At 51.1% G+C, this 15,520-nt stretch overlaps 1 protein-coding gene across 1 annotated transcript in view; it reads right to left on the reverse strand.

The window, feature by feature from the left end:
• Nucleotides 1–11,943, reverse strand: part of IGFBP5 (insulin like growth factor binding protein 5) — a 20,179-nt gene extending 8,236 nt beyond the window's left edge. Inside the window, exon 1 of the mRNA XM_040476197.1 lies at nt 10,802–11,943. Coding sequence (XP_040332131.1) covers nt 10,802–11,135 — 334 coding nt within the window. The 5' untranslated portion in view covers nt 11,136–11,943. The remainder of the gene's footprint in view (nt 1–10,801) is intronic.
• Between the last annotated feature and the right edge of the window lie 3,577 nt (nt 11,944–15,520).

Below are 15,520 nucleotides of genomic sequence, written 5' to 3' on the forward strand. Positions count from 1 at the left end.
GGGGGGGGGCCTGAAAGGCAAGGGAACTTCAAGGGGCAGGGGGTTCTGGAAGCTGGTCCCAAAACAGGTCAATACCTCTGCATGGCCAGTAGATGGCGGAGGAGACTGACGGCCACACAACATGTTTCCAGTGCTTCCAAGGACTGCAAACAATTTTAAAATCTGGGATTTGGGTGCTTTCCTCCTCTACTTCTGTGACAGCTACCCAAGTCCTCTCCTTCTCTCTGTGTGTCTGCAGCATGCATTTGAGGAGTCATGGGGATGGCCAGTGGGGAACTGGAAAAAAACCCACCTGTGGACACAGTGGGAGAGTGGGAGGCTTGTTGGGGAGGCGGGGGGGGGGGGCCGCCGGACAAGGCCGACCTGTGCATAAGCCCATGTTGCTTCTCTAATCTGCAGCTGACAAGTGATCTGGGGTGGAAGAGAGACATGCCCAGGGCCTCCCTTCGCATCTCTGGATGTCATTTTGAAAGGATTCTGCAGCCGATGGAAAAGCGGCATGTTCGGTTATTGTTCGCTCCTCCACGGGATGGTGGAGGCAGGGCCCTTTGATTCCGCGATCTCACCCAACGACTGAGGGAGTGAGGGCTACCCCGTCATCCTGATGGTTGCCTTTCAGGTGGGTTCTGAGTCTGGTCTGCCTTCCAAGCTCAGTCATTCCAACCAGCTCCCTGATGGCCCCAGCCCCTGCCAAGTCAGGGTGGCCAACTCCGTTCCTTTTCCATTCATAAGGCGCTCCCGGTTCAGAGCACTGCCCCAGCATCCAGGGACACAACACGGCCGTTCCTGCACCGACAGGAACACCTCCTGGAGGGCTGTGCCATTTCCACGGCCCAGCAGTCATAGAGGGTGTCTGGCTGTAGGCCCAGCTGCTATGCACCCGGAGGCACCCTAGGGTGGGCAGATCTACTCACAGCGGAGTATACGATGTATGCTTCCTACCCAAATGCCACCGTGCTGTCCACATCCAACCTCTGGCTGCCTCTGCTCTCTCGCAGGGGCCGGACGGTGCACCAGCAGGTGCATTCTGATTCCATCCTTCTCCCCAGCCCGGTGACGGAGGTGTCGGGGACCTGCTGCTCCCTGCAATCTAACCCTCCATCCTGGGGCTCCTAGTCATGCCCTGGCATCATTAACTCCCTGCTCCTGGGCCGGCGGTAGTTTCCCAATCTATCTTAACCTCATAATCGAACTTAAGAGAAAATGGGGTGGCCCAGATATTGCGACTTTGCTTGCGGAAATTGAAGAAACCGAGGCGTATTCGGAATTCACAGCTCCGGAAGAATGTAGGGCTTTGCCAGGCCACCTGGACCTGGGGAAGGGAAAGTCTCTTTTTCTAGCCAGGAGACAAGATGGGTTTGCCCAGAATCTCTACAAGGATTGAAAAGGGGAGCTGGGTTTCCTCTGGCCCTCACTCTAACTCCTTCTGTGGAATTTAAGCAGTACATTTCTTAAGCACACAGCTTTGTCATTTATCTTTTTCTCTCGATTATATGGTAACCGGTATATAATCTTTAAATAGAGACAGGCACAGATTTCCCCAAGAGTTAAAGAGAAGTGGGTCTAGAAGCGTTTCTGTAACATAAACTCAGGCATGTTAGGGTTCCTTGGATGCCTTGAGAGGTCACATCACTCAGGCCCCTGCCTTTAAGCATTGAAGCTGCTGCAGAGGGAGCCAGAAAGCCGAGGAATTAGTCTTAGAGGAACGGGAACAAGGAGGGATCCCCGGATTTACTGGGCTTCTTTGATCTAAGGTTGTGTGCTCTCCAATACAATACTCACTGGCCACATGTGGCTACTTAAATGCATAAATATTAAATCAAATCACGAGGGGCGCCTGGGTGGCGCAGTCGGTGAAGCGTCCGACTTCAGCCAGGTCACGATCTCGCGGTCCGGGAGTTCGAGCCCCGCGTCGGGCTCTGGGCTGATGGCTCGGAGCCTGGAGCCTGTTTCCGATTCTGTGCCTCCCTCTCTCTCTGCCCCTCCCCCGTTCATGCTCTGTCTCTCTCTGTCCCAAAAATAGATAAAAACATTGAAAAAAAAATTTTTAAATCAAATCACGAATTCAGCTCCTCAGTTACTCTATCCACGTTTCAAGGACTCAGTAGCCACAGCGGTGAATGGCTACTGTGTTGGACAGTGCACGTATAGGGCATTTTCATCATCACAGACAGTTCTACTGGACAGCTGGTCTGAGGGCACTGATCTGTGCCTGGGTGTGGCTAGATGCTTTGAGCCCCCTCCCAACCTTGCCCTGTTTCGCAGCCAGCCCACATCCTCCTGTTTTTGCGAGGACAGGAGGCTTACGGGGAAATGATGGATTGGCGGCTCACTGTTTAAAAAACCGTGAGACGCGTTTCAGTCTCCTGAAGTCTGACCGTTTCCCAGCTGTGGATGCCATATGAATCAATCACACTGTGTGCGCATGCCCTTGCATAAACAGAAAGGGGACATGGCGGTAGGGAGAGGCTGCTGAACCTTCCTGGGGAATTGCAGTGTCCCTCCTCCTACCCATTCCATCCCTGGCCCGTGTCTGCCTTGCCCTAGTCTCTCTTGGAAGACACTGTTTTCTTTTCCTCTGTGGTCAGCAACAGACGTGCATGTTCTGGGCTCTTTTTAACCTGAATTATGGTCTGAGAACGACAAAAGCACTGTCTTTTCAAGAGGAAAACAAACCCAAACAACCGTCATCCTAAGGGACGGTTGCAGAAGACACTGGAGGGGAACTTTGACCTGGGGTGAGTGACAGAGCCGGGGAGCAGGTTCAGAGAGTCTGTGAATAGACAGGGAGGCCATTAGGCTTACCCCGCTGAGCTCCTTGACAGCCCCTGCCCCATTTCAGGCCAGGAAAACTAAAGTACTCAGGTGCTCTAAGCCAATGGCCAAGTTGGTCAACAGGGATATGTGACATCTAAGCAGAGAAATAAAGACAGCATCTAGCATAGCAGGTAAGCAGTCAGAACAAGAGTCAGACTGCCAGAAAGTCTGATCACCAAGCCCAGGTAAGAGAAACCAGTCCCTACCTCGAGAACTCCCTCCACAAGTTTCTCCTTGTCTAATTGCATTCCTAATTCCTAATTGCACCTAGGTTGCCTAGATGGCACAGATGTGGCTGGTGTCAAGTTGGTAACACTCCCCAGAATGAAAGGCCAAGGTCTCCCTCACACATCTTCCACCATCCTGGGATCAGAGGTAAAGAAAAAACGCCCCTCATTTTACTTCCCCTAGGGCCCAAGTAGGATTCAGGGCTGCAGCTCCGGTACACATTTCTTGATCCCTGGAAGGCAGCTGGTGGTAACTTTACATATAAGAAACACACACTTATGCACACTGAGCCTTGGGGTGCCTGGGTGGCTCAGTCGGTTGAGCGTCCGACTTCAGCTCAGGTCAGGATCCCATGGTTCATGAGTTTGAGCCCCGCGTCGGGCTCTGTGCTGACAGCTCGGGGCCTGGAGCCTGCTTCGGATTCTGTGTCTCCCCCTCTCTCTGCTCCTCCCCTGCTCATACTCTGTCTCTCAAAAATAAATAAAGATTTAAAAAAAATTAAAAAAAAAAAGAAGAAATACACACTTACGCACAACGTCAAGATCTCTTGCCAGCTTTCTCTGGAGCTGGCGAAGGTGGAGCATGCTCAGTAGAAATGTCTGTTCCCTACAGACATCCCAAACCAGAAGGGAGAGGAGGGGCCAGGTGGAAAGCAGCCTCTGAATGGAAAAGGGGGGAGGCGGGGAGGAGACACTTGGCCATTTCTCTGACCTGGCTACACTTCCACTCATGACTCATCACAGTCCATTCAGAACCTTACAATTAAGCAGCCACATTCCCTCAAAATGGTCCTGGATGGCCAGAAGGGGGTGGCAGGGAGCAAACAGACAGCGAGAATTCTCTCTGGTCCCCCTAAGAATAGAGTGGCCAGGGGTCAGAGAAGAGTCCTGTTGTGTCTGGCAATCCAGACTCAAGACTCTTCCTTTTGGACTCCTTGGATGCCGGAGGAGAGTAGGAACGTTATTTCCTTCCTCAGGTTGGGGAGGGGCTTGTGGTGGCCTCTATGCTGTCCAGTTACAGGGCCACTAGCCACATGTGGCTACTGAAGGTTGAAATGTGGCTAGTGGGGCTGAATTCAAGAATGTATTTCATTTAAATTAAATTAAATTTTTTTTTTTTAATTTTTGTTTTTGAGAGCAAGAGACATAGCGTGAGCAGGGGAGGGGCAGAGAGAGAGAGGGAGACACAGAATCCGAAGCAGTCTCCAGGCTCCGAGCTGTCAGCACCGAGTCCAATATGGGGCTCGAACTCACAAGCTGTGAGATCATGACCTGAGCTGAAGTTGGACACCTAACCGACTGAGTCACCCAGGCGCCCCTACCCCTACATTAATTTAAATTTAAAAACGAATACTCGTTATTGGACAATTTTTGAGCATGTTTGGAACAACTCAGGTATGTGAGTCCAGTTTTTCAACTGTAACTTTTACGAAACTTAAAACTACAGATCAAGTATTTCTAGTGAAAACGTAGTGTCCCAATTGAGATGGGCTGTAGATGTCAACTGCACCTCAGATTTCAAAGATTTAATGTGAAAGAAAGAACATAAAATCCCTCATTATAACTGTTTGGGCATATGTTGAAATGATAATATTTTGGATATATTGAATTAAAATACATGGTTAAAATTAATTTCGCCCATTTCTTTTGCCTTTTTAAAAAATGTGGTTAGTAGAAAATTTGAACTGACGTAGGTGGCTTGTATTATATTTCAATTGGCCAGTGTTGTCCTAAAGGGTCTGGAAGGACAGTCATCTTCTTCGGTGGGTGACAAAGAGACTGTGGAGCATATATGCTCAGTTCAGCTGGGATGGAACAATCTGAATGGTTTGGGATAACTGGAGCATCGTTGCAAGACATTGTTGCAAACCAGCAAAGGTCAAAGGAGCCCAGGTTTTGAGTGCAAATTCAGCTTCAGGATTTAGCAAGGGAAGGCCCACATCTGATGGTTGAGGTTGAGGGATGGAAAATGAGGTAACCTATTTGTAGGCGCACCTGGCAGGTGTAACCTACCGGGAAGAGGGCTTTAACTTATCTGTCTGGTCCTCAAGAATCAATCCCCCAAGAGACAAGGGACAGGATGCCACAGCTCCAGGATGTTTTAGCATGGCCTTTGGCAATTCCTCAGATCAATCTGAGGCCCCCAGCTGTAATCAGGAGGCCTCTCTCTCTCTCTCTCTCTTCTCACTGGGAAAGATCGTCTGACATACTTGTATACGCTCAAAATCTGGTGACTTGTTCTCCTCCTTATCAACTCTTGTGGCTTGTGGTTTTCTCTCCCTCCTCCCATCCTGCCCCGCAGAGCTTGCCAGCTCTGGTCTCCCCATCCTGCTTGCCTGACTCCACAAAAGGCCTGTGCTGGCGGAGGCTGGTGGCCACAGGAAGCCGGCTGCTTCTGGGCACATTCTCCTTGGCCCCTGTGGGCCAAGGCACAGCCAAGGGGAAGCGAGGGCCTGCCTGCCTGGCTTCCCGCAGCCGGAGAGCGCCCTGCAGTTCAGGAAATGAGGTTTGGTACATGGATCCGAAGTTTGGGCTCAGCACTGCCCCTTTCCACTCTCCTTGCTCCTGCCTGTCCCTCACCAAACCACTGGCCTAAGCCAGCCTTGTTCCCAAGACCAGGTAGAGAAAGGAATGCGACCGAGTGGGATTGCAAATAAAAGGGGTGTTGCATTCTCTGCTTTGGGGCCACTTCACTTCCCATAAAACAGAGCACCCCCAAGTTCTGAGCCCTCCATTCACCTTCACATCCCCCACCATTGGGCTGTACTTGCCACAGCCTCGCTGCAGGTTGGGCCAGGCCCCAGGGACTAGTGAAGAGCCCGGAATGGCAGAATGGAGTATAGAATCAACAGGACTGTAAGACTGAGTTCTATCCACCCGACTCTGCTGCCAACTCCGCGCCTAATTTTGGGCAAGTGACTCAACACCTTCAGCCTCAGCGTCTCATCTGTAAAACCATTGCTTTGATTGCTGTGATCTGTGGGTTCCTTCCAGCATCAGCACTTTTTGGCCAATACCCAGACAATTCCTGGGGGCACACTAGGACCTAGCTAAGCCGAGTGGCCAGACAGGAAGAGCCACTTTGTCTCTCTGGATTTATATTAAACAAAAAAGAAAAGAAAAAAAAAAAAAGGCCATCATAACAGAAATCATGGAAAGAAATGGAACAGGAAACAAAAGTGGAGGAACCTCTGTATGTGGGGCAGTGGGGAAGAGAAGCTTAGAACTGGCCTCCTTGTAGATTTGCTTATTTGTTTTTGCAAATAGGTAACAAATCTTATTGTTTTGGAAAACATATTCAGATGGCAATTTAAGGATGGTCTCTGGGGACTGCAACTTTTAGACCAACTGCAAAACGCAAAACAAAAACCCTAACAAAACCCCTCTGAACTGCCTCCTGTCTCTCACCGAGTCCATTCTCCCGCCCTCTTCACTTGTACCCCGTGTTGGTCCCTCACTGGTACCTGCTCTGTTTATGGCATTCTTCCAGTTTCTGGATGCAGTGGGCTCGGAGTGTGCAGATCCCTTTTCTCAAGTTCTACGTTCTTACACATTAAATAGCCCAAGGTTGCAAAGGCATTGCTCAGGTACAAAGCAAAAACTTTAGACAAAAATCACCTTCTTTACCCCGCTAGCCACCTCCCCCTATCTCCCTTCCCCCCATCCCCCATTAAGGGGACCCGGACTTCTGTTGGGAATCCTGCTCTCATACCCTTTGCTGGAACCCTCGAGGTGACCTCTGCCTCCTAGGTCCGCCTGGTCCTCCCTCTGCAGCTTTAAGCCCACTTGCTGCTCAAAACCAACCACCCAAGCCCCAGGCTAACTGGCAGCTGCGTGGACTTAAAACTGGAGCCCTCAGAGGCGCCTGGGTGGCTCAGTAGGTTAAGCGGCTGACTTCGGCTCAGCTCATGATCTCGTGGTCCGTGGGTTCGAGCCCCGCGTCGGGCTCTGTGCTGACAGCTCGGAGCCTGGAGCCTGTTTCAGATTCTGTGTCCCCCTCTCTCTGACCCTCCCCCATTCATGCTCTGTCTCTCTCTGTCTCAAAAATAAATGTTAAAAAAAAAAAATTAAAAAAAAAACTGGAACCCTCGGGGAAGCCCTCAGGGATTGCTGGGAACTAGGGGCTGGGGGTGGGGGAGGAGTGGGAAGGAGGGGTAAGAAGAGAGAAAAAAAAATATGGAAAGAAAATGAGCTCTCACTGTGGCCAACTGTCCATACTCTTCCAGCGTGAGCTGACACAGCAGAAAGAAGGGGCGGGAGGTAAGAAAAGTCCAGTTAAAAGCACCATCTCCTGTCTTCCTGACTCCCATTTTGGTTGGCTCAGGGCACAGCCAGCCTCTCAAAGACTTGTTTCAAAGGGAGGGGATGCGGGTGGGAAAGGAATCTGGCTCCTTCAGTTTTCCATGATCTTGTTCAACCCAGACACAAATTTGGCCAATAAACCTAACTCTGGAACTTGATTTCAACATGGCATTCGGACCAGGTTTGGAGTGGAAGCCAGGGTGATGGAGGCCAAACCCCTCAAAGCAGCAAAGGTCGAATTTATTTTTATTTAGGTAATTTTATTTTTTCTTTCCCAGAGCATACTTTCTGTCCTCTCTTATTTCTCAATGACAGAACTGAAACTCAAAACCCATTTCTCCCTGTATCCCAAGCTTAATGTCCCACAGGCTCAAGAAAGATCTCCCAGACCCGGGCAAATATGTGGCCTGCCCTCCCTCCCAGAAAGCCACAGGGCTCCTTCTCCAAACAATGCCCAAGCAAAAGCCCGGTGCTTCCTTGACTCGACCCAGCTCACCGATATTTATTGAGCCTGGCTCAATAAATAGCTCCTGTCTCCCGCCTCCCTCCAGCCTTCACACACACTGCCCTCTGTTTCTGTATCTATCTTTGCCCCAGAACTGGCCAAAATAAAATGTAGGGCCCGGCGCGCTCCCAGCACCCAGTTCGCGGGCGGACTCGGCTCTCCGGTTGCTCAGCAACGCGCCCAGCAAAACACCAGTCTCCGCCCGCCCGCCCTCGGCTCTTCCTCCCAGCAGCTTTGGCTGCCTGCCACCTCGCTCTCCTCAGCTCTCCATTTCGGATTCTAGAGATGCACTTTTTCTTTTGGTGAAAAAAAAAAAAAAATATATATATATATATGTATCTGTATCTGTATCTTTCTTTACATGCGCATGTATCTTTTGATTTATGGGTGTGTGTGTGTGTGTGTGTGTGTGCATAATCTATATCTGTATGGCAACCGCAGGAGGGAGAGGCAAATCCAAGTTCTCACTGCTGATTTTGGGAGGGGGACATGGCGGTGGGGTGTTGGGGAACAAGATTTTTGGCCAAAGGAGCCGACACTCTCCTCCCGCTCTCTGTTCTTTTCCCTCTTTTTATGAACCGTCTCTGCCCTGTCTCCAACTTTTTGGGGACCCACTCAGCGGTTTTCGAGTTGAAAGGCGCTAGCCAGGAGCGCCCACTAGCGTACTATCGTCCGGAAAGAAGGGGGTCAGTTCCTGTAGCCATTCCGAAATTGAGGTGGGTCAGGCACCTGCCGAAGGCGGGGTGGAGTCGCAAAGTCTAGGGTGGGGCGTGGAGGGTGCTACGTGTTCGCCGAGAGGCACCTTTTGGGTGGGGGTTGAGGAATGGGCTGCAGAGAATTCTAAAGGGTATCTTGCTTGGGACAAAAGCCAGTGTGTGTGTGTGTGTGTGTGTGTGTGTGTGTGTGTGCGCGCGCGCGCGCCCGCGCGCACGCGCTTGCGTATTACGTTGAACTGGAAAGTTGGCTGATGAGCCAATTTGCTCTTCCAGCAATTGCGCGCGCGTGTGCGCGCGCCCTGCGCGCACAACTTTCACACCAACCGCATCACACCAACCACACGGTTGGGCAAATAAAAGCGGGCCCAGAATGCGGCTGAGTGATACCTTGCATACTTTCGATGTGACCGGATTTTTACCCAGAGCGCTGGCTTCCAAGCCAGGAAATCGATTCATACCTTTTCTTCCCCCGTGCTAAGATTTTCCAAATCCACATCCCCCAAGATGAAGGCGGCCAGGACCGCCTTGGAAAGTGGCTCCTAATAAAAATAACTTCACAAACGGGCCTCTAGGGCCTCCGGGGCCTGCGTGTTGCCCTCTGTTCCTTTTTGCAGGCTGCAATCCGGAGAACGACAGCCTCTCGCAAAGTGGAGGGGCAGCCGCGGGCGACAGGCGAAACCTGCAAACTTTGCAGGGATCCAGGAAGAACCCAGGAAAGTTCTCCTGCCGCTTCTCAGGAGCGGACTCCTTTCCTGTATGATAATGTCTGTAGTTTGCAGTTAGGAAAACTCACGTTGGGTGCCCTAATGGACGAGATAGGAGGGAAGGGCATGGTCTCAGTAAGAAACTACACAGAAAAAAAATTATTTAGCCAAGTCTTAACCCCTTTTGGAGAGAATAACCAGGTTGATGTTTCAGAACCCAGATTTTTGTGTCCAATTCACTGGAGTTTAAAAAAAAAAGTAAAATCAGTTCTAAGTCCAAACGGAAACCCCGTCTGGTGGTGGGGGCTGGGGGTAAGGAGGCAGAACTGTTCTGACTTAACTGATTGAACAAGTAGCTCTGTCAACCTTTTAAACCCTAGACGCCAGACACAGAGAATTTGGGGGCGGGGCAACCAGGGGGCGGGGCTACTGGAGGCGGAGGGGAGGCTCCCTGAGCGCGGCTTTCCAGTCTCCGCCCACTTGGTTTTGCATTCTGCGTTTCCAGGGCCCCTCTTGCATTTACACCACACCCACTTGAGATCCGATTTGAAAGATTGAGGTGGTGGTGGTGGTGGGGAGATTAGCACTGGCGGGCAAGTTGTGATGTCTGAGTTTTCCATCCCTTCTTGTCCCTCTACCCACCGTTCTTCCTAGGTGAAATCGGAATTTGGGCGGGGAAAAAGGAATTAGATTCGGGGACGAATACTCAGCACAGGAACCTAAACCTTACCCGTTCCTCCCCGCCCCCCGCCGCCCCCCCCTCCCCACCGCCGCGGAACGAGCTATTGTAATTTTTCCTTTCCCAGGAGGAAAGAAGGTATTTTGCATTGTACTATGTTTCACCATCTACCACAGACAGTCAAACCAAGTCAAGAGCAATGGTGTGCACGTGGGAGGGGCATCAAAGCCCCCACCCTAAAGGCGTTAGCTTCCAAGCGTGCGAGCGTTGTGTGTGCGCGCGAGTGTGTGCAGGCGTAGAGGATAGAAATGTCAGGACGGACTGGGGAGGGGGGGGGGAGGGCAGGGACTGGGAGGCACAAAGGTGGAATTTCCACAGCAGACCCGTAACGCCTCTCTCTCCAGGTCCCCAGTCAAAGCAATATTTTAACAAAAGAGATTTTCTTTATCAAGTCCAGAAAAAAACCGTATTGGGTGGGGGTGGGGGATGGAGGAGGGAATCGATAATGTAACATGCACCCTCTCAGATTGGAGACTGAGTACCCGGCGGTTTGGACCGGGAGACTGAACAGCAGCTCAGAGTCAGTATTCGGGAAGAAGGGGGAGGGTGAGAAGGGTGGGGGTAGGGGCGAGGAGAAGGAGCGAAAACCGCGAGAGAAGCTCGGCTAGAAAGCAGCCCGGGGTAGCTGGATCGGCCAGGCTCCAATTCCGAGGTGCCCGGACCCTCCCCACCCTCCTCCCCGGCTACACCCCGGCTCTAAGCCACTTGCTGGGCCAAGCGCGCGGGGCCAGCTTGTCCCGTGTCCCCCGGCCGTGCGCCGTGTAACTGACTGGCACACCGAGCGCGCTCACCGATCTTGGCTTGCTCGCGGTAGCTCTTTTCGTTGAGGCAAACCCCGCGACCGTGCAGCAGGGCGTGCAGCGGCTTCTCCTCGTCCTGCCGGGGGAGGCAGCGCAGCCCCTGGGCGCAGCGCTCAGTGTAGACGCCGCACGACTGCCCCTCGGCCAGGGCGCAAGTAGTGCAGCAACCGCAGCCCGGCTCTTTGACCAGCTCGCAGCCCAGGGGGCTGGGGGGGCACATGGAGAGGGCTTTCTCGTCGCAGGGCTCGCAGTGCACGAAGGAGCCCAGGCCCTGGGCCAGCCCCGCACAGGAGGCCAGCAGCAGGAGGACCGCGGTGAGCACCATCTTCTCCGTGTCTTCCCCTTTACCTTGGGGCGGGGCACGAGAGCGATAGTGTAGGGAGAAAGGGGCCAGGGGGGCGCCCGGAGAAATTAAAAAAAAAAAAAATTTTTTTTTTTCTGGCAGGTAGAGCAGGTGCCCTCCCCCAGACAATTGCAAAATGTAGGGAGAGATGGAGGGCTGAGGCGCCCACGATCAAGTCCCAAATGCAAGGATTAAAGGACTTGCAACAGGTTGGGGGGAGAAGAGCTGCGCCAGGTGCACGCGGAGGGAGTGGAGGCCGGAGAAACAACACCCCCCCGCGCTCGGCGGGACCCGGTCAGAATTACAGGGAGGAAAAAGCCAAAACTTGTCCACCCCAAAACGACCACCGGAATAATGCGCTCGGAGGCTGTGGAGGAGAAGGGGGTGGGGGTGGGGGAGAAAAATGGGTCTGCCTTCAAAAATTTTGTTTAAAATCTGAAGTACACCCTGCTCCTCTCTACCCTTCAGCTGCCTGCGGCGCGCGGCTGCCGCGGAACAGGTAAGAGGCGGCGGCTGTGGCCGCGAGGGTGGGGGGAAAATGTTGAAATCAAGAAATTAAAAGAAAAAAAGCCCCCAATCCAAAACCCTAACACTTCTTTGCTCCCACTCTGCCACCACCTCTTCGAAATTCGCAGGTTCCGCGTGAAGCTCGGAGAAGGGTGCAAACGGAGGAGGGGGGAATTAAAAGGAGCAAAAAAGGAGAAAAAAACCCTACACCGATTTGCAGCTCTTTCCTAGCTCTTTCCCCCGGCAGAAGTTTCCAAAGAGACTACGGGCTCCGGTGGAGCAGGCGCTTTTAAATAGACGGCCCCTGGCTGCCAGCCAGTTTGTAGCTGCTATTTGAGCTCCCCAACACCCAACCCAGGCGAGGGTGCCAAGGAGCTTTGCAGTACAAACTCACACGGGGTGGGGGTGGGGAGAGGCCTTCTAGACACACGGGGGCTCCCCTGAGCTCCCGGAACAGTGCCCTCCTCCCCCCGGAATGTAAGAAAGGGGCATGGGGGACAGGGCTGGGCTGCCTACAGGGGGAGGAGGTGGGGGGGGGGCGAGTGGAAGAGAGAATTCAAGGAGGTGGTGGACACAATGAAGAGTAACCCGGTCTCCCCCTCCCTCCCACCCCTCAACTAGCCAAGGCTCGGGCTGCCTGGAGAAGCATTTTCTTATTAGCCAAGTGGATATATACAGTGCCCAAGAAATTCTTCCCAAGCTTTGGGAAATGGCTGTCTGCTAGTGTTTAAGTTACTGTGTGTGTGTGTGTGTGTGTGTGTGTGTGTGTGTTTGAGTGTGTGTTTGATGGGGGAGTGTTAGTGTAGGATGGCCAGCTGAGAGGGTAGTGAGCTGAATGAAAAAGAAAGAAAAAGAAAAGAAAAACTGGATTTCCCCCCTTAAAAGTCTGGGCAAGGGGATTTAATTAAGAGCATTTCTCTTGCTGGTGGACTGACTGTCTTTGGTCATATGATCAAGAGGTGGCCACTTTCCTTCAGCTCCATTGTTGGCCCAGGGAAGCTGTGTGTGTGTGTGTGTGTGTGTGTGTGTGTGTGTGTGTGTGCGTGCACGTGCACACATGCTTGTGGGTATCTGTGCTGTGTGTACGTGCAGGAAGGGACATTCATACAACGGCATTGTGGGGAGCAGTGAGTTACAGAGACTGGCACTTTCCAGAAGATGCTAAGTCTGAAAATCTTGCTGGTGATCTAATGTGTCCTGGTGTGGAGTTTTCAGATGGAAGAAGGCAGATTGGAGTGATACTTTCCCTCCACGTTCTTTCACAGGGGGCATTTTTATGGGATAGGGCCACATCTCTGGAGGGGATGGGTGACGGACAGACCAGAGGAACACCTTGTTATAAGGTTAACTGCCATGCACAGGCACATCTCAGGACTGTGAGCTGACAGCCGTAGGACCTGCTCTGAAGAGATCCTGACCAGGAATATTACTATTCTATCTGCAACCTCAGGCAATCTATTCAGACACTACTGGATCCCTTCCTTCCTTAGTAAAATGAAAGAAAGCTAAGTTCTTCCAAGAAGGAAGGTGGCGATTTCAACTTTGCTTCTGAAATTGACACGGCTGGGCTGCAGACTTCGCAACCAGATCAGAGAGAAACGCACAGCCGGTCATTGCTGCCCCATCTGAGAGGACGGTCCTGGGTTGGACTCATCCCTTTTACATTTCCTTCCGCCCTTTCCAAGTGCTCTCACTTTCCTTTGGAAAAGGGGCTGCATTTCATGAAGTTTGCCACTAGACTGCACCCTTATCTGTGATAAGAATTCTTTGCGTAGGACTGCTCTTAAGAAAAGATTTCTTTTGCTGGTGTGGTTCAGGAGCATCTCGTGGTATGCTATTAACTTTCCCAGATCCTGATCTTTCTTCTTGATTATCTATTAGCTGAAAGCCACATTTTAAAACAAGGCTAAAGTTTAAAGTTGTGCTTTTGTTTGAATTGCCAGAGGGGGTGTAGGTATTAGCTGGGAGGAGGGGGAGCAGTTGTGTGTGTAAAGGTTAAAAAAAAAAAAAATCCCAAACAAGCAAACAAAAAAACCCTCCAACTGCAAGACCTGTTTGCATTGCATTTCCCCGTCCATCTGGGGACTTGGGAAGGTAGGGGGAAAATTAACATCCAAAATTTGGTTGAAATATTTGAGGAACCGGGGAGATCATGTGTTATTTTCCCTTTTGTGTCAAGTTCAGACTAGAAGGGTGGCCCAGCGGTGCGGTGTGCGTTCTGACCCCTGCTCCTCTGTCTGCACCAGCTCGCAGCAAAGATCCTCCAAGCACACTGGTAGCATTTAAGATGAACAGGGAAACTGTGGTGCTCCTTCCAGAGAAACATGAGTTGCTGCTTCCAGCCACCCTCTATTCCGAGAGAGACGGCCTCCGGTGACACGTCTTTTTGTCTAGCCGACTTCCAGTGGCTGGAAAAGAAAATGTGTGAGGACAGGTAGAAGGAAGAGGGGAATGATTCATGGAGAGGACGAAAAGCCTGTGGAGAGGAGGAGGAGGAGAAGGAGGTGGCTGGGGCTGGTCCTTGGGGTAGGGCACAGAGGGGCCATGGAGAGTGGATACACTGTAAACATTAAGTGATTCTGTTAACATTAAGTGATCATCACGGGTCTCGCTTCAAAAGAGTTTAAGTTGCTCTCCCAGGAACCTCGGGTAGGCTTCTTTAGAGAGCTCTAGAGAAAGAATTCTCAGGAGCCTGGGGCTGTCTGTAGTGGTTAGGTCCAAAGGCGGGACTGGCCAGATGGGTCTGCTTCCATACTTACATATGACAGCAGAAGGGAAGGGCTGGTGCACGATGTTGGATTGTGGGCCATGCCGATGAGCTTTTCTTGATTCTGTTACCCCTTCCCCTCCACTCTGAAGACCTACATCTATTCACAGTCACCTTTAGAAGATTGCTTTTGGAGCAAAAAAAAAAAAAGTTTGCATCAATGACTTTAGTTGGGAGGGGCTCATTTATTCCTGCCAGATGCAAATGTCAGAGGCCAGGTTCCCTTCCCTCCTTTCTTGCTGACTTGTTTTCCTTGCCATTAGCTTCCCAACTCTGCTTCCCACCCTGGCATGTCCAAGTTTTGATGTCTTTCAACCACATTTTTCTTGGAGAAGTAAGAAGTTAAATATCATCCACTTGTGTCTTATCCCCCTGGAGCTCACTCCTCCCTATTCCTTTAAAAGACTCACTGCTTATCAAAACCTGGCTCCAAGAAGTACAACATAGATTTATGTGTTTATATGGACAACTTTTCAAAGGGCACCTAACATTTGTGTTTTATGAAGCTTGAATCTTTTCCTCTGATCATTTTCTGTGAGTTTCTAAGTGGTTTTCAAGGCCAGGGTGGAAGCTGCTAACAAGGTTGGGAAAGCTGGACTTTTAATAAGACATAAAGTATCATTGGTTCCTGGAAACCAATTTGACAATAAATTTCATATTAAAAAAAAAAAAAGAAGGAGAAGAAGAAGAAGACCATGGGGGAGGGGAAGGAAAAAAAAAGTTAGAGAGGGAGGGAGCCAAACCATAAGAGACTCTTAAAAACTGAGAATAAACTGAGGGTTGATGGGGGGGGGTGGGTGATGGGCATTGAGGAGGGCACCTGTTGGGATGAGCCCTGGGTGTGGTATGGAAACCAATTTGACAATAAATTTCATATGAAAACAAAACAAAACAAAAGTATCGTTGGTTCCTCCCGGCTGGAAAGGAAAACTGTCAGCTGGAGGGTCTTGTCTTCATTCTTTCCTTTGCGTTACTCTCCTCACTGTCTTAGACAGACTTGCCTAAACCACTCCCTACTGTGAGTAATTACTCTATTTTAAAGATCCTATGAGATTGACACAAGTCCCTTTTCCGGAGGCCAGCACACGGCAGG

Source organism: Herpailurus yagouaroundi, unplaced genomic scaffold (genome assembly GCF_014898765.1).
Source record: "Herpailurus yagouaroundi ecotype Mexico unplaced genomic scaffold, PumYag 140, whole genome shotgun sequence".
NCBI lineage: Eukaryota > Metazoa > Chordata > Mammalia > Carnivora > Felidae > Herpailurus > Herpailurus yagouaroundi.